A 21,627-nucleotide genomic window follows, 5' to 3' on the forward strand; every position below is an offset into this window, starting at 1 on the left:
GAAACACTTTCACTGAGTTTTATTAGCTCCCTTCACTCCCACATACGCAAGTTGTGGCTGGGTGATCGTATAGAGGAAAAGGAGAGTTCAGAGGTTGCCAGTGGTTGGAGCATGCTGGGGAGTTTATGATCTGTGCAGCACCAGTCTGATATGGAGCTGGAGATGACTGGAGTTGACTAATCCTCTTGTAGCTGTCATTTCCTCCTTTCATTAGTTTATAATCGCCGTACTGTCGTTTTTTTCTTCTTCGTAGATTTTTTTGTTTGTTGTCATCCCTACCTGGCAGTCAGGAAAGCGTGGCACTGTATTTACAGTCTCAGTGGACAGGCTGCCTGTGGTGGAGGGGGGAGGGGGATGGGGGCTTCTCCGGCTGCCAGAGACTGTGCCCGCAGTAAACACCAGGCGCTAGCCTCTATCGTGAGTCTAGGGTTGCCTCGTCTGGGCCAACCTGCCTTACTGCTCTGACCACTAAGTGGGATTTTTTCTGTGATGTGCCAGACACCGCGTCTTAAAATCTCATTAGGCACCCAGGGGACCTGCACTATGCTGCTGCTGACCCAGCCTCATCTAATCACACTGCCTAGGCCCGTGGAGGGAGCACAGCAGCCTGCCTTAATGAACAACCTCCAGGGCTCCGGTCCTCACTCTCTTTCACTCTCTCACGCTCCACTCCTCAGTGGACGAGGAGGAAATTAGTTAGCGTGTATGTGCTTGTTTCTGTTTGTGCGTGGGTGTTCACTGTCCACCAGGTGAAATTTAACAATTTTATTCTGTGTGGTAGTCAGAGGAAACATCTGGAGCACATAAGACTGTGGCTGATTTTGGGACTATGGTACGGTCGGTCACTCTTTCTGACTCAGCTGATTGTAATGCAGGTTAGGGTTTTTTTTGTCATGAATCTTGTTCTGGAGGAAGCTCTGCAGTGTTCACGCGCTGGCACTGTCACAAAGTCATACAATCTGATTTGAAACCTAACCTTAACTCTAACCATACTGGTAACCCTAATGCCTAACCCTAGTCTTAACTCTAACCATACTGGTAACCCTAATGCCTAACCCTAACCTTAACTCTAACCATACTGGTAACCCTAATGCCTAACCCTAACCTTAACTCTAACCATACTGGTAACCCTAATGGTAACTTAACCTAACCAACTGTAACCCTAATGCCTAAACCTAACCTTAACTAACCCTAACCATACTGGTAACCATACTGGTAACCCTAATGCCTAACCCTAACCTTAACTCTAACCATACTGGTAACCTTAATGCCTAACCCTAACCTTAACTCTAACCATACTGGTAACCCTAATGCCTAAACCTAACCTTAACTCTAACCATACTGGTAACCCTAATGCCTAACCCTAACCTTAAATTAAGACCAAAAAGCACATTTTGTTTTTCATGAATTTTTACAATATAGCCAATTTTGACTTTGTAGCTGGCTTATCTAAGGGGAAATCGCTCAGTTCTGCCTCCAGGACAAGACTCAAGACAATAAACGTCAACCTGCTGAATGAACTCGAAGGCAGTTCAGATTCTTAATTTTTTTTACGTGATCATAGAACCAAACCAATTCCCCTTTGTCACTGGTGTTTTGACATTGCTGTTAAGTGTTATCCTAATAAATATATGTGTTCTCAGTGCCACCTGAGGTTGGATGAGGAAAAGTACATAGAAAGGAACAAAAAAGAATAATTTTGAAACACTCCAAAATAACTGTCCGACGATGTGTGGATTTAGTTTCCCTTGAATTCTATCAGAGGTGAGTCAGCTTAGGTCTGATAAGGTTAATGGTTGTTTGACGCAATGGTATGTCCCTTCCCATCCTGTGATGTTTTGCCACACAGCTTCAGTAGCTTGTTTCCTACCCACAACAAGATGAGTGTGTAACCATTGTGGGTTTAGAGGTGATAGGGGGGCTGGTTTTGGGGTGCCATTCTCCCCAGTAATCAGTCCATAGTGTGATGATCTCATTAGCCTCTGGGAACCACAGCTATGGCTTCTGGTTAGGCCTCTGACATCACACTATGAGGGCTGCAGAGGAGGAGGGCAAACCTGATGTCTGTCAACAACAAACACTTATTAGTTACTCAAAACATTAGGCATTGTGATTGACATTTCTAATGCACGGATAAACTACTAAATTACTAGTAAATTACTGCTCTATTTTTATTTAATTGAGGTTTATTTTGTATTGCTCTTTGTATTCACTTTGTTGTTCTATAAAAAATAAAAAATCTAATTTTATTTGTCACGTGCCGAATATAACTGTGAAATGCGTACTTACGAGCCCCTAACCAACAATGCAGTTCAAGAAATAGAGAAAAATATTTACTAAATAAACTAAGGTAAAAAATAAAATAAAAAGTAACACAATAAAATTACAATAACAAGGCTATGTACAGGGGGTACCGGTACCGAGTCAATGTGCAGGGGTATAGGTTAGTCGAGGTCATTTGTACATGTAGGTAGGGGTAAAGTGACTATGTATAGATAATAACAGCGAGTAGCAGCAGAATAAGCTGTTAGAAGAAGCTGTTAAGGAGCCTTTTGGACCCAGACTTGGCGCTCCAGTACCGCTTGCCGTGCGGTAGCAGAGAGAACTATCTATTACTTTGGTGACTGGAGTCTTTGACAATTTTTGGGGCCTTCCTCTGACACCGCCTAGTATATACAGTTCCAGTCAAAAGTTTGGACACACCTACTCATTCAAGGGTTTTTCTTTCTTCTTTTTTTTACAATTTTCTACATTGTAGAATAATAGTGAAGACATCAAAACTATGAAATAACACACATGGAATCATGTAGTAGCCAAAAAAAGAGTTAACCAAGTGTTAACCTTGATGACAGCTTTGCACACTCTTGGCATTCTCTCAATCAGCTTCACCTGGAATCCTAGCTTCTAGGCCTGAATAACAGGCAGTTTACTTTGGGCACACTTTTCATCCGGATGTGAAAATACTGCCCCCTGCTCAAGAGAGGTTAATTAACTGTCAATTGCCGTGAGACTGGCACTTATTTGCTTGACAATCACCGGCTGACAAAATGTAATGAGTGTCACAGCCCTAATCATACCACGCTCAAAGTCGCTTCGGTCCCTCGTTTTGCCCATTCTAACGTTCAATTGAACATTAACTGAATGCCTCGATGCCTGTCTGTCTGCTTTAAAGTATATAGCAAGCCACGGCCACGTGACTCACTGTCTGTAGGAGCAAATCATTTTCATAAACGGGTGGTGTACCTAATAAACTGTCCACTGAGTGTATATCATGTGCAAACTAACTTGGACTTGATTAACCTCATCCATAGAACCGAGAGTTGTTCCTGGTCAGGTCACGTGGTCAGGAAATATGTATGGCCATACGTATTCCTCCAATATGGTTTGATGTGGATTCCATCAAACCAATGATTATCATGTATAGCTTCTGCTTTGTTTAAATGACCAGTCTTGCTACGTGTGGCAAACGGTTTGTCAACCACTTTACCTCTACCTACATGTACATATTACCTCAACTACCTTGACTAACCAGTGCCCCCGCACATTGTCTCTCTACCGGTACCCCCTGTATATAGCCTCGCTACTGTTATTTTATTGTCGCTCTTTAATTGTTATTTTTCTATTTGTTTATTTCACTTTATTTAGTCAATGATGTAGTACTTTCTTAACACTTATTTTTGTTGGTTAAGGTCTTGTCAGTAAGCATTTCAATGTTCGGCCAATACCTTTTGTATTCGGCGGAAGTGATTTGATTGGCCAATTACACCCTCTCAAAGCACATTTTACATGGATCCTGTCTCTTCCAGATGTCCCATATGTGAATAATAACCCGTAGTCCCTGAGATGCCTTTGCACATCAAACAGGAAATCACCTGATGCTCCTAATGCCACCAGCTGCATGGTAATGACATGGGTCAGGCTTGGCAGGGACTGGCTGGGGCTGGGTAGAGCTAGAAAGAGGACTTCAAACAGCAGTGTGTGGCAGGGCCAGAGAGAATCAGAGGCAGCAGGGATGTGAGGTTTGGGAGCAGTCTTGTTGTCACCATAATGAGAGGGTTGGGGAAAAGCAGATGTATTACCTCTGCCATTATGTTTCAACACTGAAAATCCTACCAAACGGTGCTTGTCCCTTTTTAGGGAAAACACACTAAATTAAACAAAATACATGGATGCAATATGTGTACAGTACAGTAGTGACTGGGAGGCACTGAACACGACCTATAGGCCACAGGACAAGGAATCAGCCTCTTTCTTTTTAGCTACGGTAGGAATGTTATTATGGATGGAACATGTTTAACTTTCTCTACAATGAATTTGAAACAGCCTTTCAATTTGAAACACTAGCGCAAGGCTAAGATTGCCTCTAAAGACCTGAAAAGCATGTGATTAAATTTCCTGTATGTGTGGAACATTATAACACATTACACCTTCCAGGAATTTCAGCTGTGTTTGACATGCTTTCCTACAACTTGTAATGGAGTGCCAGAAGAGGGTGATTACTAGTTCCCTCTCGCTCAATTGAGCAATTGACTTGTGGTTTGCTGAGGAGATTCCTGCACTAGTAGAAAGGACGACAGACCCAGGCAGCCAAGATATACCTCATAGGCAGCAGGTATTCCCATTGGGGGGAACGGAAGCAGACAGGGTGGTTGAGTGTCAGTAATACCCCCAGGTCAGCGATCAGCTAACTGCGTATATTTCTGGGTGACTCTGGGGAGACAAAAGTGAGGACTAGGCAGCGGAGTCCAATACACACATGCTCCACACTCTGTCTGCTAGCAGCTCCTGGCTATATTTTGTATAGTTTGATGTCGTTTTTAAAGTTTTTATCTGGCTTGTGGTGCATGGTTAGCGGAGGTGAGTAGTGTGTTGGCGTGTGCGGTGCGCGTGAAGACTAGCTGGAGCTATGAAGGAAATTCCTTTGTGGATGAATAAGCCTCGGGTGACTGACACCTCTGAGACCGAGGAAGAGGAAGAGCGAGAGAAAGAGAAAAGGGAGACTTTAGGTGTGAATGATGGGTTAAGAGAGAATAGAAAAGAAGAATGGCACTTACTCAATTGCTGTACCAACAGCAAGGTATTTACAGTAAAGACCTTGAACTCCCAGTGTAATACTTTCCTGTGCACACCTCTGTCATGTGGTTTGGGTCTTAGCCTCAAGTAGCCTTATCTGGGCCTGAGGTCTCCCTCAGAACCGGGCTGAGGTCTTGATGACTGTTATGATGGAAAACGAACCCTAGGGCTGAATACATTACAGGCTCCTCAATTAAGCCAGATTTGCTGAGGAATTATGCGGTCTCCAAGCGGAATGGATCATTTGCCATCCACCTCCTTGCATATTTGTGATGAATATTGATGGTGGGGGAGTCGCGCAGTGTTTGGATACTGACCTGAGTGTGTAAAGTCATTGAACTCTGGAAGACAATGATAAAGATGTGAACGATGGCTGAACAACACAGGCTTTGTTCTCCTGGGTCTGGATGGATCCATCATGACTCTTAATGTTGCAGCTCGAGATTCCTGCTCCATATCTTGTTGTGCCAAAGCACAAACTTCCTCGAGGAGGTCCGTGGCATGTGGGGGTGGGGGGCGAAATCAGAGAAGAAAATAATATTGGAAGGTAACTCATCATGAAATGTCAAACAAAGTTCGTAAACAACGGTTGTTTTGTCTACTTGCTGTTTATTTAAAGATCAGCCTCCGAGTTAAACCTTTTTTCCAACAATAAACTGCCGTAAAGTGTGTGTGTGTGTGTGTGTGTGTGGCTGTGTGTTGGGAAATGTCATTGAGATCGCTGTCACCTGTGGGCACAGCTGGCTGAACTTCACGTTCTTTGTGTTTTTTAGTGGTATGCCATCTGCCCTGCATGAATGGAGGGAAGTGCAGTGCCAGGGACAAGTGTCAGTGCCCGGCTACCTACATGGGGAAGTTCTGCCAGATGCCTGTTCAGAATGGGAATGGGCAGCAGCAGACATCCCAGATTCACTCCACTCACACTCTGCCTCTCACCTTCAGCAATGGACAGAACCCTGGTAAGATGGAAGGACTGAGTTCAAATACATGTTCAGTTTAAAAAAAAAATATTTATTTAACATTTTGTTCATTTTTATCCAAGGGCATATAGGTAGAAATACGAAGGAGTATCCAATAAGTGTACATCTAAAGTGCAGTCATAGAACATTAACTTGCTCTTTTCAATAACTTTCACCCCATGCATCCTTTTTTACCTCGTCTCCCCCAGTGAAATATGCCCCCAGCATCGTGAACATCCATGTGAAGCACCCTCCGGAGGCCTCGGTGCAGATCCATCAGGTCTCCCAGCTGGATGCCAATGGGCAGAAGGTGAAAGGCAATGGGCAGAATGGCCACCCCCAGACCCAGTCTCACTACACCTACCACCACTCAGACAGCAGACAGAAGATCCAGCAGCAGGGACACAACATCATCTACCCCAACCAGCAGAGCTACGTCCCCCAGTACCAGCCCGTCTCCTCCAAGAGCCAGCTGGGACGCTGCTTCCAGGAGACCACCGGCACACAGGTCAGAAAGGGACAGGGGGGAATCTGGAAGTTTTGAGAGTGCAGAGTGGAAGACAGATCAGAGAAGGACAGGGGGAAAGGTGGGGATTGGAGAAAGAGAGTGGAAATATGAGGGAGAGAGGGAGAGAAAGAGATATTGGCTGGCTTTGTGGATAAACAAGGTAATGAGTTCTGCTTCAATGCCAGCCATTGATCATTCTTCGCATTTGAAAAAACACAATCAAAGGAGCTGTTTGTCCATCAAACTAATCTACGCTAATCGAAATTGATGTGTGTTTAGAGGACAAAAACAAACGTGACTCCATTTAAATCAATCCAGGTGTAGAGCCTGGAGAGACATTTTTCAGTCTGCTGGCCTTTATACTCCAAGAATAAAGATGCCATCAACACCAAACAACTTTCCCCATCTAGAAATAGCCCCATAACTCATGTCAGTGGTTTAATACATCCAAAGTTATTAGCAGTATTGGCACCTCGCCCATCTTATCCACTTCAGATCACCATTCAATTTGGTTTACATTTTGCAGTCAGATTGACATTGTGGTGATAAGACTCCATCAGCAGGCGAGGCGCTGAGGACTGTTCCCTTATCAGTGTGCGTTGATCTGAGGGAGGCTGGACGATGGGATGTTGTTCTATAATAGAACTGTTCTGTCTGAGAGTTTGAGTTGGGGTGACAGAAGGGTATTGTGTAATGCTGAAGCACACAAGCCCGTGTCGTGAGGCATTATTGTGCAGCTTTTTTCCTTCAGCCAGCCAAGTGGAGGAGCAATTCAGCGGGTCGGATACAAGGCGTATGTTGAAGTGGCTTCTAACGATCACGGATTACAAAGAGAAAGCCAGTCATGTCGCAGACACCAATGCTGTACGTACCCGACGAGCTAAACACCTTTTTCTCACACTTCGAGCCAAACGACTCTGAGCTGCCGAGGAGAGCCCCCGAGGACAACAAGGGCTACGTGCTTACGGTCTCCACGGAAGACATGGTACTGTAAGTCATTCAAACGTGTTAACCCTCGCAAGGCTGCCGGCCCAGACGGCATCCCGAGCCGCGCCTTCCGAGAATGTGCAGACCAGCTAGCTGTGGTGTTTTTGGACATTTTCAATCTCTCTCTAACTCAGGCCGTTATCCCCACCTGCTTCAAGATGTCCACTATCATCGCCGTGCCCAAGAAAGGGAAATTAATTGAATGACTACTGACCCGTAGCACTCACTTCCGTCATTATGAACTGCTTCGAGAGGCAAGTCAAACACTACATCACCTCCTCCCACCCTGACACACACGAGCTTCTCCAATTCGCCTACCGCCCGACAGATCCACGGACGACTCAACCGCTATTGCACTGCACACTGCACTGACCTAGACAAGAGGAATGCATATGTGAGGAGGCTGTTGCACTGCACACTGCACTCACCTAGACAAGAGGAATGCATATGTGAGGAGGCGGTTGCACTACAGCTCGGCCTTCAATACCATAGTGCCCTTTAAGCTCACCACAAACCTCACAGCTGTGGGACTAAACTCCTCACTATGCAACTGGGTCCTGGACTTCCTGACAGTCCGCTGATGACACTACAGGCCTGATCACCAACAACGACGAGACGGCCTACAGGGAGGAGGTAGGCACTCTGACGGTGTGGTGCCAGGAAAACAGCCTCTTCCTCAACATCAGAAAAACAAAGGAGCTGATTGTGGACTTCAGGAAGAACCAAGCTGGGCACGACCCCATCCTCATCAACGGGGCGATAAAAAATGTTTAATTCCTCTGTGTACACATCTCTAAGGAGCTGAAATGGTCAAACTACAAGGACACCGTGGTGAAGAAGGCACGACCGCGACTCTTTAACCTCAGGAGGCTGAAGAAATGAATCTTGTCCCCGAGGGCCCTCACAGTGTTCTACAGGAGCACCATTGAGAGCATACAGACGGGCTGCATCACAGCCAGGAACTCCACGGCCGCTGACCGCAAGGCACTACAGAGGGTTTTATGCTCAGCTGTGCTTCATCCATATTTGGAAATAACTTCATTTGTACAGACCCAGGCTAAACCCTAGACACATTATCTTGATCTTTCCCTTTTTTTGTTTATAGTTCGGGAACATTAGAACTATGCTAGAATGCTAGCAAAAAAATGTGGAGGTCTGGTTTCAAAAAACACGACACCGCCTTTCTCTCAACACCATAGGCAAGTTACATAATGTAGCCAAGCTACTTCAAGTAACAACAGAATGTCCAGCCCGAATGCACCATTGGGTGCGCACTGCTTGCCATCCAGGACACCAACAAAACCAGGTGTTCCATCACTCGTTTGAGGGCAGTACAGGAGCTTCATGGCTAAAACTATCAGACTGGCCAATAGCTTCTACCCCCAGACCATCAGGCTGCTGAATAGCCACCACTAGTCAGCTACCTGCTCCTCCTGCCTCCACTGTCTCCGCTGTTCTCCCTTTGGACCCCCAATGGACATGCCCCCCCCCTTTTCTCCCCAATTTTGTGATATCCAATTGGTAGTTTCAGTCTTGTCCCATTGCTGTAACTCCCGTATGGACTCGGGAGAAGCGAAGATCGAGAGCCATGCGTCCTCCGAAACACGACCCAGCCAAGCCGCACTGCTTCTTGCCACACTGCTTGCTTAACCCAGCTGCACCAATGTGTTGAAGGAAACACCGTCCAACCGGCGACCTTGTCAGCGTGCATGTGCCCGGCCCGCCACAGGAGTCGCTAGAGCGTGATGGGACAAGGACATCCCAGCCAGCCAAACCCTCCCCTAACCCGGACGACGCTGGGCCAAATGTGCGCCGCCTCATGGGTTTCCCGGTCGCCCGGGGTTGAACCCGGATCTGTAGTGACGCCTTTAGCACTGCGATGCACCACTCGGGAGGCCTTCCAATGGACATTTATATGTATCATTGTCACAGTTGTAAATATGTATTTATTATTATTGTTGCTTTTATTGTTTCCTTCACACCCGCGCTGTTGGAGCTTAAGTATTTCACTGTACACTGCAACTACATCTGCGACCCTGTGCATCGAATATTTTGGGGGGAATAAAATGTGGAGTGAGTTTGTTTTTCTTCTGAAAATACTGAATTCACTCTCTTAATCTCTCCTCCTGCTGTTCCTTTCTGTCTGTGTTTCTCTCCTCTCTTCCTCATTCTCATTCTCCTACACACTCTCTTCTAAATGCCAGTGTGGCAAGGCCCTCCCTGGTCTCAGCAAGCAGGAAGAATGCTGTCAGAGCATCGGAACATCCTGGGGGTTCCACAAATGCCAGAAGTGCCCAAAACCATGTAAGTACCAGTGTAAAACAAGTAACACTCTTTGACTGGTGTAGATTATAGTGGTTGAACTTTGTCATATGAGAAATGGGGAGTGAGAGAGGCTGTCATGGGATAGACATAGAGCGAGACAGAGACAGATGAACTGTACACCCAAATAAGGACATCTCAGCCCGTTTGAAATTTGTCTCAGCTATGTGAATACTGTGTGGCTATTTGCTGCGGAGACACAGTAGTTGAAGATAAATCAGGTAATACACTTTACTGGCACTGTGGAAGCAGTTTACTGGCATGTGCAGTTTCTCACTTCATAACTGCATCCAAGAAAGGGAGTTTTTGTGTCGAGACAATCAACACGTTGGAACCCAGCTTCTGCCAAAAAATGGGAAAATAGTTTTTTACAGCTTGAGAATGACAAAGGAGGGGTATGAAGGAAGGGTGGGTGGGGGAGTTGAGGGAAACAGATGAATTTTGTGAAGACACGCGAGTGAGAATGTGCTGAACAGACCCAGACCCACAGTAATGTTCCAATAACCGGACCCCTGGGTCTAGTCCACTGACTCACCTCATGGTAATCCTCTAATAACTTTATTTAAAGAGTGGTGAAAACTGTTCACTCTCTTACCCCCAGATGAGCATTACAACATTGCCGTGTTTCATCCATATTTGGAAATAACTTCATTTGTACAGACCCAGACAAAAACCTAGACACATTATCTTGATCTTTCCCTTTCTTGTGTTTATAGTTCTGGAACGTTTGAACTATGCTAGAATGCTAACAAAAATGCTAGGACAGAAATGTGGAGGTCTGGTTTCAAAAACATGACACAGCCTTTCTCTCAACACCAAAGGCACGTTACATAATGTAGCCAAGCTACTTCAAATGTCCAGCCCAGTCATTTCAGAGCAGCTGCTCTTTAGGCACTGCTAGCCTATCTTCAATACTACTCTTAGACTTGTATTTCAGGAACACTGTGTTAAGTTGAGAACATTATATGACCCCTGTGTTTATCCAGATAAAAAAAGGTGGTCGGCTTTTGGCCCTGTAGGTTTATTTTGAGAAGAGATCTGTTCAAGAAACAAGCCTGGGTGTCTCCATGCCAGTATTCTGAGTTCCCACGTGGCTGTCCTGTCTTTCTCTTCCTGGGCTATTTTAGCTAGTTGTTGCCCAGTGGAGATGGCTGGGGAAGGTTTAGGCCCTTGTGAGCATTTGGCCATTCCAACAACCTCCCCAGAGTGCTGCTTAAAGAACTCTCTATAATTATCTTTGTTTCTTTCATGCCAAAGCTATTGGGTCTATGAGAGATTGGGGGACAGGGGATGGTGGGAGGAGACGGGGGTGGGATGTGGTTGGAAATATGTGTTTTCATCATTTAACTGGAGAGAGATGGATATCTTCACCTGAATAGCTTGTACTCCACGGATCATCAACTAGATTCAGCTGCGGGTTAATTGTTTTTTATAGCGGGTGATCATGGGGCTGGAACATAATTCTAAATTATTTGTGACTGCAAATTTACCGCTAGAAGCCCAAACAGATGTAATATGTGACAAAAACATAATTTCAAACCTTGCTTACATTTGCATATGTAACAGTTTTGCTTCCTTCCATCTCCTCACCCCTACCTGGGCTCAAAACAGGGACCCTCTGCACAAATCAACAACTAACACCATCGAAGCATCATAACCTATCGCTCCACAAAAGCCGTGGCCAGAACAACTACTTCAAAGGTCTCAGAGCGAGTGACGTCACCGATTGAAACGCCGGTAGCACGCACCCCGCTAACTAGCTAGCCATTTCACACCAGTTACATATACGCACGTGGAACTAACTGTCTATTATGTTTGGGAATACTTTGGAACAGATTTCCAAAATTAAAATCACTTGGAGCTGATTTGCTGCTGTTTTTACCCCCCCCCCCTTGTACTCAGAAAACTGGGGGGGCTAAATCAAATCAGCCGCAGGCCGGCAGTTGAGCAACCCTGTTGTACTCAATAAGAATTCATAAACTAATTTGTAGCCCAGAAGAATACTATTAGATTTGTCTGCCTCAATCAGACAGGCATCAAAGTACTCTGCACCCTCATCGCACTTTGCAGATTAAATCATTATGCTTTGATCATTCATCTTATGAAAGCTTATTTAGTTAATCAGGTTTTCATCACCTAATTTTCTGTCAGGGAGCCTTTTCCCTGTTGGGCCTGAAAATAGAGTTTAACTTGGTTAGTTTGTACTCCTGTCTTACCTAACAGGTAGACTCTTTCATGTTCAGAAATCACCACGCATCCAGTCACATTTTCTTTTCCCAATGCTTCTCTGGTTTCCACATGGAACAAAACCTATAGTTCTTCACCAGTTTGTTCCCAAAGGCTCCTGTTATTGGAAGGTACAAAGGCACAGTGTAATGTCTGGCTGTGTTGGAAGTCAGGAATGCCAGGGGAGTGAGGTTAGCATTTATGTGCGGGCCCTGTGTGAACTGCTCCATTGTGCCCCGGAGACAGTTGTAACTGGTAAATAAATTGGCTTACACGCAAACAAACATAGCCTTGTTCCCTGTTAAGCAAGTGAGCAATCTGCTTTCAGGTACTTGGGTGCCACCCTGTTACCGGGTCTGAAAAGCCCTCCAACAGTACTTCCGTCTGTCACAGTAGTTCTATATTCCCTCTTCTTACCTTAAGCAGGGTGGAATCATTAGTCCAAACATTTGTGCAACTAAAACAAGTTTCTTTTGGACAAATTCAAGTAGGTCCCTCCCCGTTTCATTCCGTTTAAGAAACGTTTTGCAACAGAGTTGGCATAATGCATAAGCCCCAGACTTTGAGTAAAGTCTCCATTTGCGATCACCCCTCAGCTTTGAAATGGCTAGATTTATTCTGAGCCAGTACCATGGGAAATGCAGTTTAATGGTTCCACTTTGAGGACTCTGACTGTGCCCTAAAGCTCTCTTCCTCTGTCAGCCCTCTGTCAGATATTGGCTCCATTCGTTGAGTTTTTACAATGAAAGCAATTAATGTCAACCTTTGGAAATTAAATACACAAAAGTATGTGGACACCCCTTTAAATTAATAGATTTGGCTATTTCAGCCACACCCGTTTCTGACAGGTCTATAAAATTGAGCACACCGCCATGCAATCTCCATAGACAAACATTGGCAGTAGAATGGCCCATACTGAAGAACTCAGTTACTTTCAATGTGGCATCGTCATAGGATGCCAACTTTCCAACAAGTCAGTTCATCAAATTTCTGCCCTGCTAGAGCTGCCCCGGTCAACTGTAAGTGCTGTTATTGTATAAGTGGAAATGTCTAGGAGAAACAATGGCTCAACTGCGAAGTGATAGGCCACACAAGCTCACAGAATGGAACTGCTGAAGTGCATAGCGTTTAAAAATCATCTTTCCTCAGATGCAACACTCACTACCGAGTTCCAAACTGCCTCTGGAAGCAACATCAGCACAATAACTGTTTGTCTGGAACTTCATGAAATGGGATTCAATGGCGGAGCAGTCGGACACAAGCCTAAGATCACCATGCGCAATGCCAAGCATCGGCTGGAGTTGTGTAAAGCCATTGGACTCTGGAGCAGTGGAAATGAGTTCTCTAGAGTGATGGATCACGCTTCACCATCTGGCAGTCCTACGGACGAATCTGGGTTTGGGGGATACCAGGAGAACGCTACCTGCCAGAATGCATAGTGCCAACTGTATAATTTGGTGGAGGAGGAATAATGGTCTGGTGCTGTTTTTCATGGTCCGGGCAAGGCCCCTTAGTTTCCAGTGAAGGGAAATCTTAACACTGCAGCATACAATGACGTTCTAGACGATTCTGTGCTTCCAACTTTGTGGCAACAGTTTGGGGAAGGTCCTTTCCTGTTTCAGCATGACAATGCCCCCGTGCACAAAGAGCCCTGACCTCAACCCCATCGAACACCTTTGGTGTAAATTGGAACGCTGGCTGCGAGCCAGGCCTAATTGCCCAACATCAGTGCCCGACCGCACTAATGCTCTTGTGGCTGAATGGAAGCAATTTCCTGCAGCAATGTTCAAACATCTAGTGGAAAGCCTTCCCAGAAGAGTGGATGCTGTTATAGCAGCAAAGGGGCGACCAAGCAGAAACTGTGGATAGATGGCAGCACTTGTGCAAAACTGAAAGCACGTACCACTGCATTTAATCATGGCAAGGCGACTGGAAACATGACCGTGTAGTTAGTCAATCAAACAAGCAAAGCGTCAGTATAGAGACAAAGTGGAGTCGCAATTCAACGGCTCAAACACAAGACATATGTGGCAGGGTCTGCAGACATTCACGGATTACAAAAAGAAAACCAGCCCCTTCACAGACATCGACGTCTTGCTCCCAGACAAATTAAACAACAACTTTGCGTGCTTTGAGGACAATACAATGCCACCGACACTGCCCGCTACCAAAGACTGTGAGCTCTCCTTCTCTGTGGCCAACGTGAGTAAAACATTTCAATCTGTTAATCCTCGCAGGGCTGCTGGCCCAGACTGCATCCCTTACCGCGTCCCCTTGAGCATGAGCAGACCAGCTGGCTGGTGTGTTTACAGACATATTCAATCAATCCCAGTGTGCTGTCCCCACATGCTTCAAGATGGCCACCATTGTTCCTGTTCCCAAGAAAGCTAAGGTAACTGAGCTAAATGACTATCGCCCAACAGCACTCACTTCTGTAATCATGAAGTGCTTTGAGAGACTAGTCAGGGATCATATCACCTTCAACCTACCTGTTACCCTAGACCCATTCCAATTTGCTTATCGCCCCAATAGGTCCACAGACGATGCAATCGTCATCACACTGCACACTGCCCTATCCCATCTGGACAAGAGGAATAACTATGTAAGAATGCTGTTCATTGGCTACAGCTCAGCATTCAACACCATAGTACCGTCCAAACTCATCATTAAGCTTGAGACCCTGGTTCTCGACCCCACCCTGTCAACTGGGTCCTGGACTTCCTGACGGGCCACCCCCAGGTGGTGAGGGTAGGAAACAACATCTCCACCCCGCTGATCCTCAACACTGGGGCCCCACAAGGGTGCGTTCTCAGTCCTCTCCTGTACTCCCTGTTCACCCATGACTGTGTGGCCATGCACGCCTCCAACTCAATCATCAAGTTTGCAGATGACACTACAGTGGTAGGCTTGATTACCAACAACGATGAGACGGCTTACAGAGAGGAGGTAAAACAATTACCTCTCACTCAATGTCAGCAAAACAAAAGAGATGATTGTGGACTTCAGGAAACAGTAAAGGGAACACTCCCTATCCACATCGACGGGACAGGAGTGGAGAAGGTGAAAAGTTGTACATATCACAGACAAACTGAAATGGTCCACCCACACAGACAGTGTGGTGAAGAAGGCGCAACAGCGCCTCTTCAAACTCAGGAGGCTGAAAAAATGTGGCTTGTCACTGAAAACCTTCACTAACTTTTACCGGTGCACAATTGAGAGCATCCTGTCGGGCTGTATCACCATCTGGTATGGCAACTGCAACGCCCACAACCGCAGGGCTCTCCAGAGGGTGGTGCGGTCAAGGCCATCAGATTGTTAAACAGCCACCACTAGGACAGAGAGGCGGCTGCCTACATACAGACTTGACATCATTGGCCACTTTAATAAATGGAACACTAGTCACTTTAATAATGCGAGTTTAAGAATGTTTACATATCTCGCATTACTCATCTCATATGTATATACTGTATACTGTATCCTTCACTATCTATTCTTTACTATCTATTGTATCTTAGCCGCTCTGTCTCTGCTCATCCATATATTTTATACTTATATATTCTCATCCCATTCCTTCACTAGATTGTGTGTATTAGGTTTTGTTGTGGAATTTGTTAGATATTACCTGTTAGGTATTGCTGCTCTGGCGAATCTAGAAGCATAAGCATTTCACTACACACGCAATAACATCTGCTAACCATGTGTATGTGACCAATAAGATTTGATTGAACTCCATGATTTTGGAATGAGATGTTCAACAAGCAGGTTTCAACATACTTTATGCCATCTAGTGTATTATGGCTACATGATGTTTGGCATTTGGAAGTAGAGGTAAGAGGGTGTTTGTGTGGCCAGGGATAAGATAGTTGAATGCAGGAGAGCAAGTGTTTGTTCATGGGTTTGATCAGTTGCCGCGCATGTGTGCACCATGTGAGAGACAGATTTTTTTTGCCCTTATTTTCCTGTTAATTTTTTTCCTTCATGATAATGGTTGCTTGGGCTGGCACGCAACTAATGCCCATATGGGAGCAAACAAGGTTTCCTTTTGTATTCAATGTTTTATTTTTGCCATGAATCTCATTTTCCCTCGAGGTAAGCTTGAGATCACTATTCTTGTCCTCAAACAGCTATCAGACAATGGCAGTAAACTGAGAGGCCTGCGTCAGGAGGATAGTACCATGAATTAGTGATGGAGATAAAAGAAGGATTCAAGCACCCTGTCATCAATCCCAAAAAAGTGTGATGGTTTTATCCGTGGCAGGTTTCCTGAAGTCACCTCTAGCCTGAAATTAGGATAAACTGATCAACTGTAATAAACTCAGGAAAGGATGAAACATCCATTTTTCAAGACTCTTTAAAAGATGATTCGTAAACATTCAAATAACTTCACAGATCTCCATTGAAAGGGTTTAAACACTGTTTCCCATGCTTGTTCAATGAATCATAAACAATTAATGAACATGCACCTGTGGAACGGTTGTTAAGACGCTAACAGCTTACAGACGGTAGGTAATTAATGTCACAGTTATGAGAACTTAGGACACTAAAGAGGCCTTTCTACTGACTATGAAAAATACCAGAAGAAAGATGCCCAGGGTCCCTGCTCATCTGCGTGAACGTGCCTTAGGCATGCTGCAAGGAGGCATGAGGACTGCAGATGTGGCCAGGGCTTGTAATGTCCATACTGTGAGACACCTAAGACAGTGCTACAGGGAGACAGGACGGACAGCTGATCGTCCTCGCAGTGGTTGACCACATATAACCATATAACAACACCTGCACAGGATCGGTACACCCAAACATCACACCTGCGGGACAGGTACAGGATGGCAACAACTGTCCGAGGTACACCAGGAACGCACAATCCCTCCATCAGTGCTCAGACTGTCTGCAATAGGCTGAGAGAGGCTGGACTGAGGGCTTGTAGGCCTATTGTAAGGCAGGTCCTTACCAGACAACACCGGCAACAACAGGCACAAACCCACCGTCGCTGGACCAGACAGGACTGGCAAGACGCGGTTTTGTCTCACCAGGGGTGATGGTCGGATTCGCGTTTATCGTTGAAGGAATTAGCGTTACACTGAGGCTGGTACTCTGGAGCGGGATCGATTTGGAAGTGGAGGGTCCGTCATGGTCTGCGGCGGTGTGTCACAGCATCATCAGACTGAGCTTGTTGTCATTGCAGGAAATCTCAACACTGTGCATTACAGGGAAGACATCCTCCTCCCTCATGTGGTACCCTTCCTGCATGCTCATACTGACATGACCCTCCAGTATGACAATGCCACCAGCCATACTACTCGTTCTGTGCATGATTTCCTGCAAGACAGGAATGTCAGTGTTCTGCCATGGCCAGCGAAGAGCCCGGATTTCAATCCCACTGAGCACGTCTGGGACCCTTTGGAGGGTGAAGAAATAGCCGGGAACTTGCAGGCGCCTTGGTGGAAGAATATGGTGCAAGAACTGGCAAATCTGGTGCAGTCCCTGAGGAGGAGATGCACTGCAGTACTTAATGCAGCTGGAGGCCACACCAGATACTGACTGTTACTTTTTATTTTGACCCCCCCTTTGTTCAGGGACACATTATTCCATTTCTGTTAGTCACATGTCTGTGGAACTTGTTCAGTTTATGTCTCAGGTGTTGAATATTGTTATGTTCATACAAATATTTACACATGATTAGTTTGCTGAAAATAAACGCAGTTTACAGTGAGAGGATGTTTTTTAACGTTTTTTTTTAGATGGCACTTCCCCTGAATGTGTTCAACTCAATTGTGTGTTTTGTTCATGTATGCACGTGTATGTGTTGGTGAAACACTGGTTTTGACTAGGTGTTGATGGATCATGTTTGTGTTGAACAGGGCAGAGTAGAGATACTGTGGGCTTCCTTCTGCCTAAACAATTCTGGATCCGTCATCAAATGCTGTCTACTCCCATCAAGTCAGGAGGAATCCCCAAAGTATCAGTAGAAGTACATTTGAAAAACCTATATATCATAGTCAATTAAACGCGTTCTTATGAGATAATGAAGCGTACGTTCTTCTGAGTCATGTAAAAGTCTCTAAAAATAAGATATCTCTCTCTCTTCTCCAGCTATTCCTCTGACAGCAGGAGGATCAAGACACGCGATGGACTGCCCCCAGGGATACAAGCGCATCAACAACTCCCACTGCCAAGGTAAGAGCTGCGGTCCACCTCTTGTTCAACGTCTCTACGACTACCACTGCCATTGTTTGGCTTGTGTTTTCGCACACAGAGAGCAGAGAGAAGTCTGTTTTCTCAGCGTGGCGGAGGGCTTCGCCAAGAGAAATGAGCCTTAAAGAAGTGATTTGTCACCAGCCACATAAAACCCTGCGAGAGCGCAGGGCTACCATCCAGAGACGAGGAATGAATATGCTTCATTTTGACAAGGAGATCATTCTCTCGCTTTGTGTCGTTTCCTGTGCTCTCTACTCTGCTTTTTCCTTGGGTGATGTTGGCCTGTCTACCTATACACAGCACCCTCTGCTGGTCCCTCACCCTCTAGTCCTCCACAGATAGACTGACTCAGCCCATTTATGACACTGGTTTGTCAGCTGCCATTTGTTGTCTCCTGAAATCTATCAAAAATGAACGTTTTTCTTCTCTTTCTCCTCTTGACTTGCTCCACTTGGTCGTCAGTGATCAATCCTGCTTTAGCAGGACCCCAAACACCATAACAGCCATGCGGGGGAGAGAGGGAAAAGAGGCAGGTGCCATATTTGATAGATTTCCCTAATCTGTATTGAATTGGGATATGATAGCGAACAATGACTACAAAACTTCAGGGCTGGCAGGCCGTTTTCAGAGGAGTCACACTAAATCAAGCCTGCTCTGCCCCAGCGACTTTTGAACCTACTGTGGCCCATTCACTCAGCATTCCACTCAAGGGGAGGGAGGGTGAGGGAGAGAGACCAGTGTCTGTGTATACGCCACACGCCTGCTCAGAGGCAACGGACTGCTCACTTTTTCAACAAAAAATATAACCCCTTCTGCTCTCCTCTAATCAGCAGGAAACCCAGACCTCTGCTTCTCTCTATGATAGCCGACTGTTTGAACTGACAGATCTTACACAGAGGAGTTATGAAATAGTGAAGGCTTATCCTTAATATTGTGCTCGTGAGCATCTCTACTACAGTAACAACTGGCCAACACTAAGCACACTACATTATTCTACATCATTGCGAATTCTATTGGAACCGTGGACAGTACATTTAAAACATTAGGGGACATCACTCCCTACTCACTTCAAAGGGATCCCATTCATTGACGGCACTGTTACTGTAGTGCATGGCACAAACAACAGAGGGCATCTGCCCGGGTTCCACTGGTTCTACATGAGGCAGAGTGCCACCGCGCCAAGGCGCGTGCCATAAATGTGGTTAGGCTGAGAAGGGCTCTGAAAGGGGAGCCGAGGCCTGACCGCTGCCTATTCGGAGTGCTGCCAGGCTGAGGAGAGTGGCAGCCCAGGAGACCAGACTTATTATTCCTGTTTAGGTGCTGTGACTCTTTACCCTGTAATCCAACACATCCTGTTCCCCTTATTATCACCCCTTTTTTTACAGAGCTGATTTGGATTGAATCTCCATTTTGTCTTCCTTTGAGCTAGCTATGTGTGTTTACTAATTGTTGGATATGGTGTGACTGTTCAATATAACAAATGGAGGGAAAAAAGAGACACGACAGGGGATCACTCGGCTGGTTTAAAGTTGCGTGTAGTCGGCGTGTCTGGTTCTGATCCAGGTTCTGATTCAATATTCCCCAGTGAGCCATTTGAGTTCTGAAGTGGTGAGGGGAGGGGGGGTAAGGCTTGGTGTTAGGCTGGGTCATGTTCAGTATGACTTCTCTTGGACAAGCCAATCTCCCTCCCACATACTCTCGTTTAACGCTTCTCAGGCGCTGCTGAAGGTTGTGGTGACTAATGCGGGCAGGTCTGTCCCAGTCCAGGCAGTGGATCTGAGTCCAAAGTGATTAAAGTGATGAGAGAGCAGTGATCTCCTCACCCCAGCAGCATACTCCTCTGTGTGTCATCAGAGGCAGTGGGCCGCTCTCTGTGGGGCCCTGAGGGGACAGAAATAGTGAGTGTATATGGTGTGTAATTATTCTGTCAGTGCAGTGATTGACAGCGCATGTGGGCGGGGCTTAAAGGAATGATGCAGGTGTTAAAACCGTGAAAGCGCCCGTGGAAACACATCCCATAGAGGAGAATAGCCATTTGTTGATATTCCTAGCAGAGGAATATCAACAGTAAAGAATGTTAACGCAAACGTCTTTCTCCTCCTGAGATCTGCCTGATTTGGATCATCTGTCCTGTGAGACAAGTGGGAACGCCCTCATTCCCCCACCCCCCGGGAATGACGTCTCTTCCCCTATTTGTTGATTCAATTCCTGTTTAACAGAACACAGCAGAGCCTCCTGTGACATGAACCTGGTCAGGATGTGTCCTCTGAAATATTCATGCCATTACATGGAAGGATATCAACGTGCTGTGGCCTGTACCACATGATGGTGTGATGCTGCTCTTGTCAAGTACACGGCCCACGTTGTCGTGTGTGAGGCTTCTAGAACACTCTGTGGATGAGTGATGATCCTGTACTGGTATATCTTTTCACTTTTGCAACAGAATGAACAACATGTAAAGTGATAATATTAACCCCGTTGAACAAAATGAAAGGGGAACAAATCACATGGAACTCTGGATGGAACAAAGCTCCCGTTTGGATACTTAACACGAAAGCATGCTTCGTATTTAGCCCTCTCAATGACAAACTACACTTGTAATCTGGATACCAAAACAAATGAACACGATATATGTAAACAGCTAAGAGGCAGCCGTGTTGGAAGGGGATACAAAGTCTGCTTGTCTCCTGTTATAACAGGGGAGAGCATTCTGTTCACATTCTTCTCGCTGGACATATTACGTCTACCCAGTTGATGGTTCCTTAACAAGTCAGACTATTTTTTATTACACCTTTATTTAACCAGGTAGGCTATTTGAGAATAAGTTCTCATTTACAACTGCGACCTGGCCAAGATAAAGCAAAGCAGTGCGACACAAACAATAACACAGAGTTACACATGGAATAAACAAACATACAGTCAATAATACAATAGAAAAAAGTCTATATACAGTGTCTGCAAATGAGGTAGGATAAGGGAGGTAAGGTAATAAATAGGCCATAGTGGCGAAATAATTACAATATAGCAATTAAACACTGGAATGATAGATGTGCCCGAAGATGAATGTGCAAGTAGAGATACTGGGATGCAAAGGAGCAAAATAAATAAATAACAGTATGGGGATGGGCTATTTACAGATGGGCTATGTAGAGGTCCAGTGATCTGTGAGCTGCTCTGACAGCTGATGCTTAAAGTTAGAGAGGGAGAAATTTGTCTCCAGCTTCAGTGATTTTTACATTTCGTCCCAGTCATTGGCAGCAGAGAACTGGAAGGGAAGGTGGCCAAATTAGGAATTGGCTTTGGGGGTGACCAGTGAAATATACCTGCTGGAGCGCATGCTACGGGTGGGTGCTGCTA

At 45.5% G+C, this 21,627-nt stretch overlaps 1 protein-coding gene across 6 annotated transcripts in view; it reads left to right on the top strand.

Annotated features, from left to right (window-relative positions):
• ltbp1 (latent transforming growth factor beta binding protein 1) overlaps positions 1-21,627 on the top strand; it is a 123,896-nt gene that overhangs the window by 41,446 nt on the left and 60,823 nt on the right. For all 6 annotated transcript variants that reach the window (XM_024424753.2, XM_024424757.2, XM_024424755.2 and 3 more), the window contains exons 6-9: positions 5,847-6,032; positions 6,242-6,540; positions 9,732-9,831; positions 18,166-18,249. In XM_024424753.2, the coding sequence (XP_024280521.2) occupies positions 5,847-6,032; positions 6,242-6,540; positions 9,732-9,831; positions 18,166-18,249 (669 nt within the window). The remainder of the gene's footprint in view (positions 1-5,846; positions 6,033-6,241; positions 6,541-9,731; positions 9,832-18,165; positions 18,250-21,627) is intronic.

This window comes from Oncorhynchus tshawytscha, linkage group LG06 (genome assembly GCF_018296145.1).
Source record: "Oncorhynchus tshawytscha isolate Ot180627B linkage group LG06, Otsh_v2.0, whole genome shotgun sequence".
Lineage (NCBI taxonomy): Eukaryota > Metazoa > Chordata > Actinopteri > Salmoniformes > Salmonidae > Oncorhynchus > Oncorhynchus tshawytscha.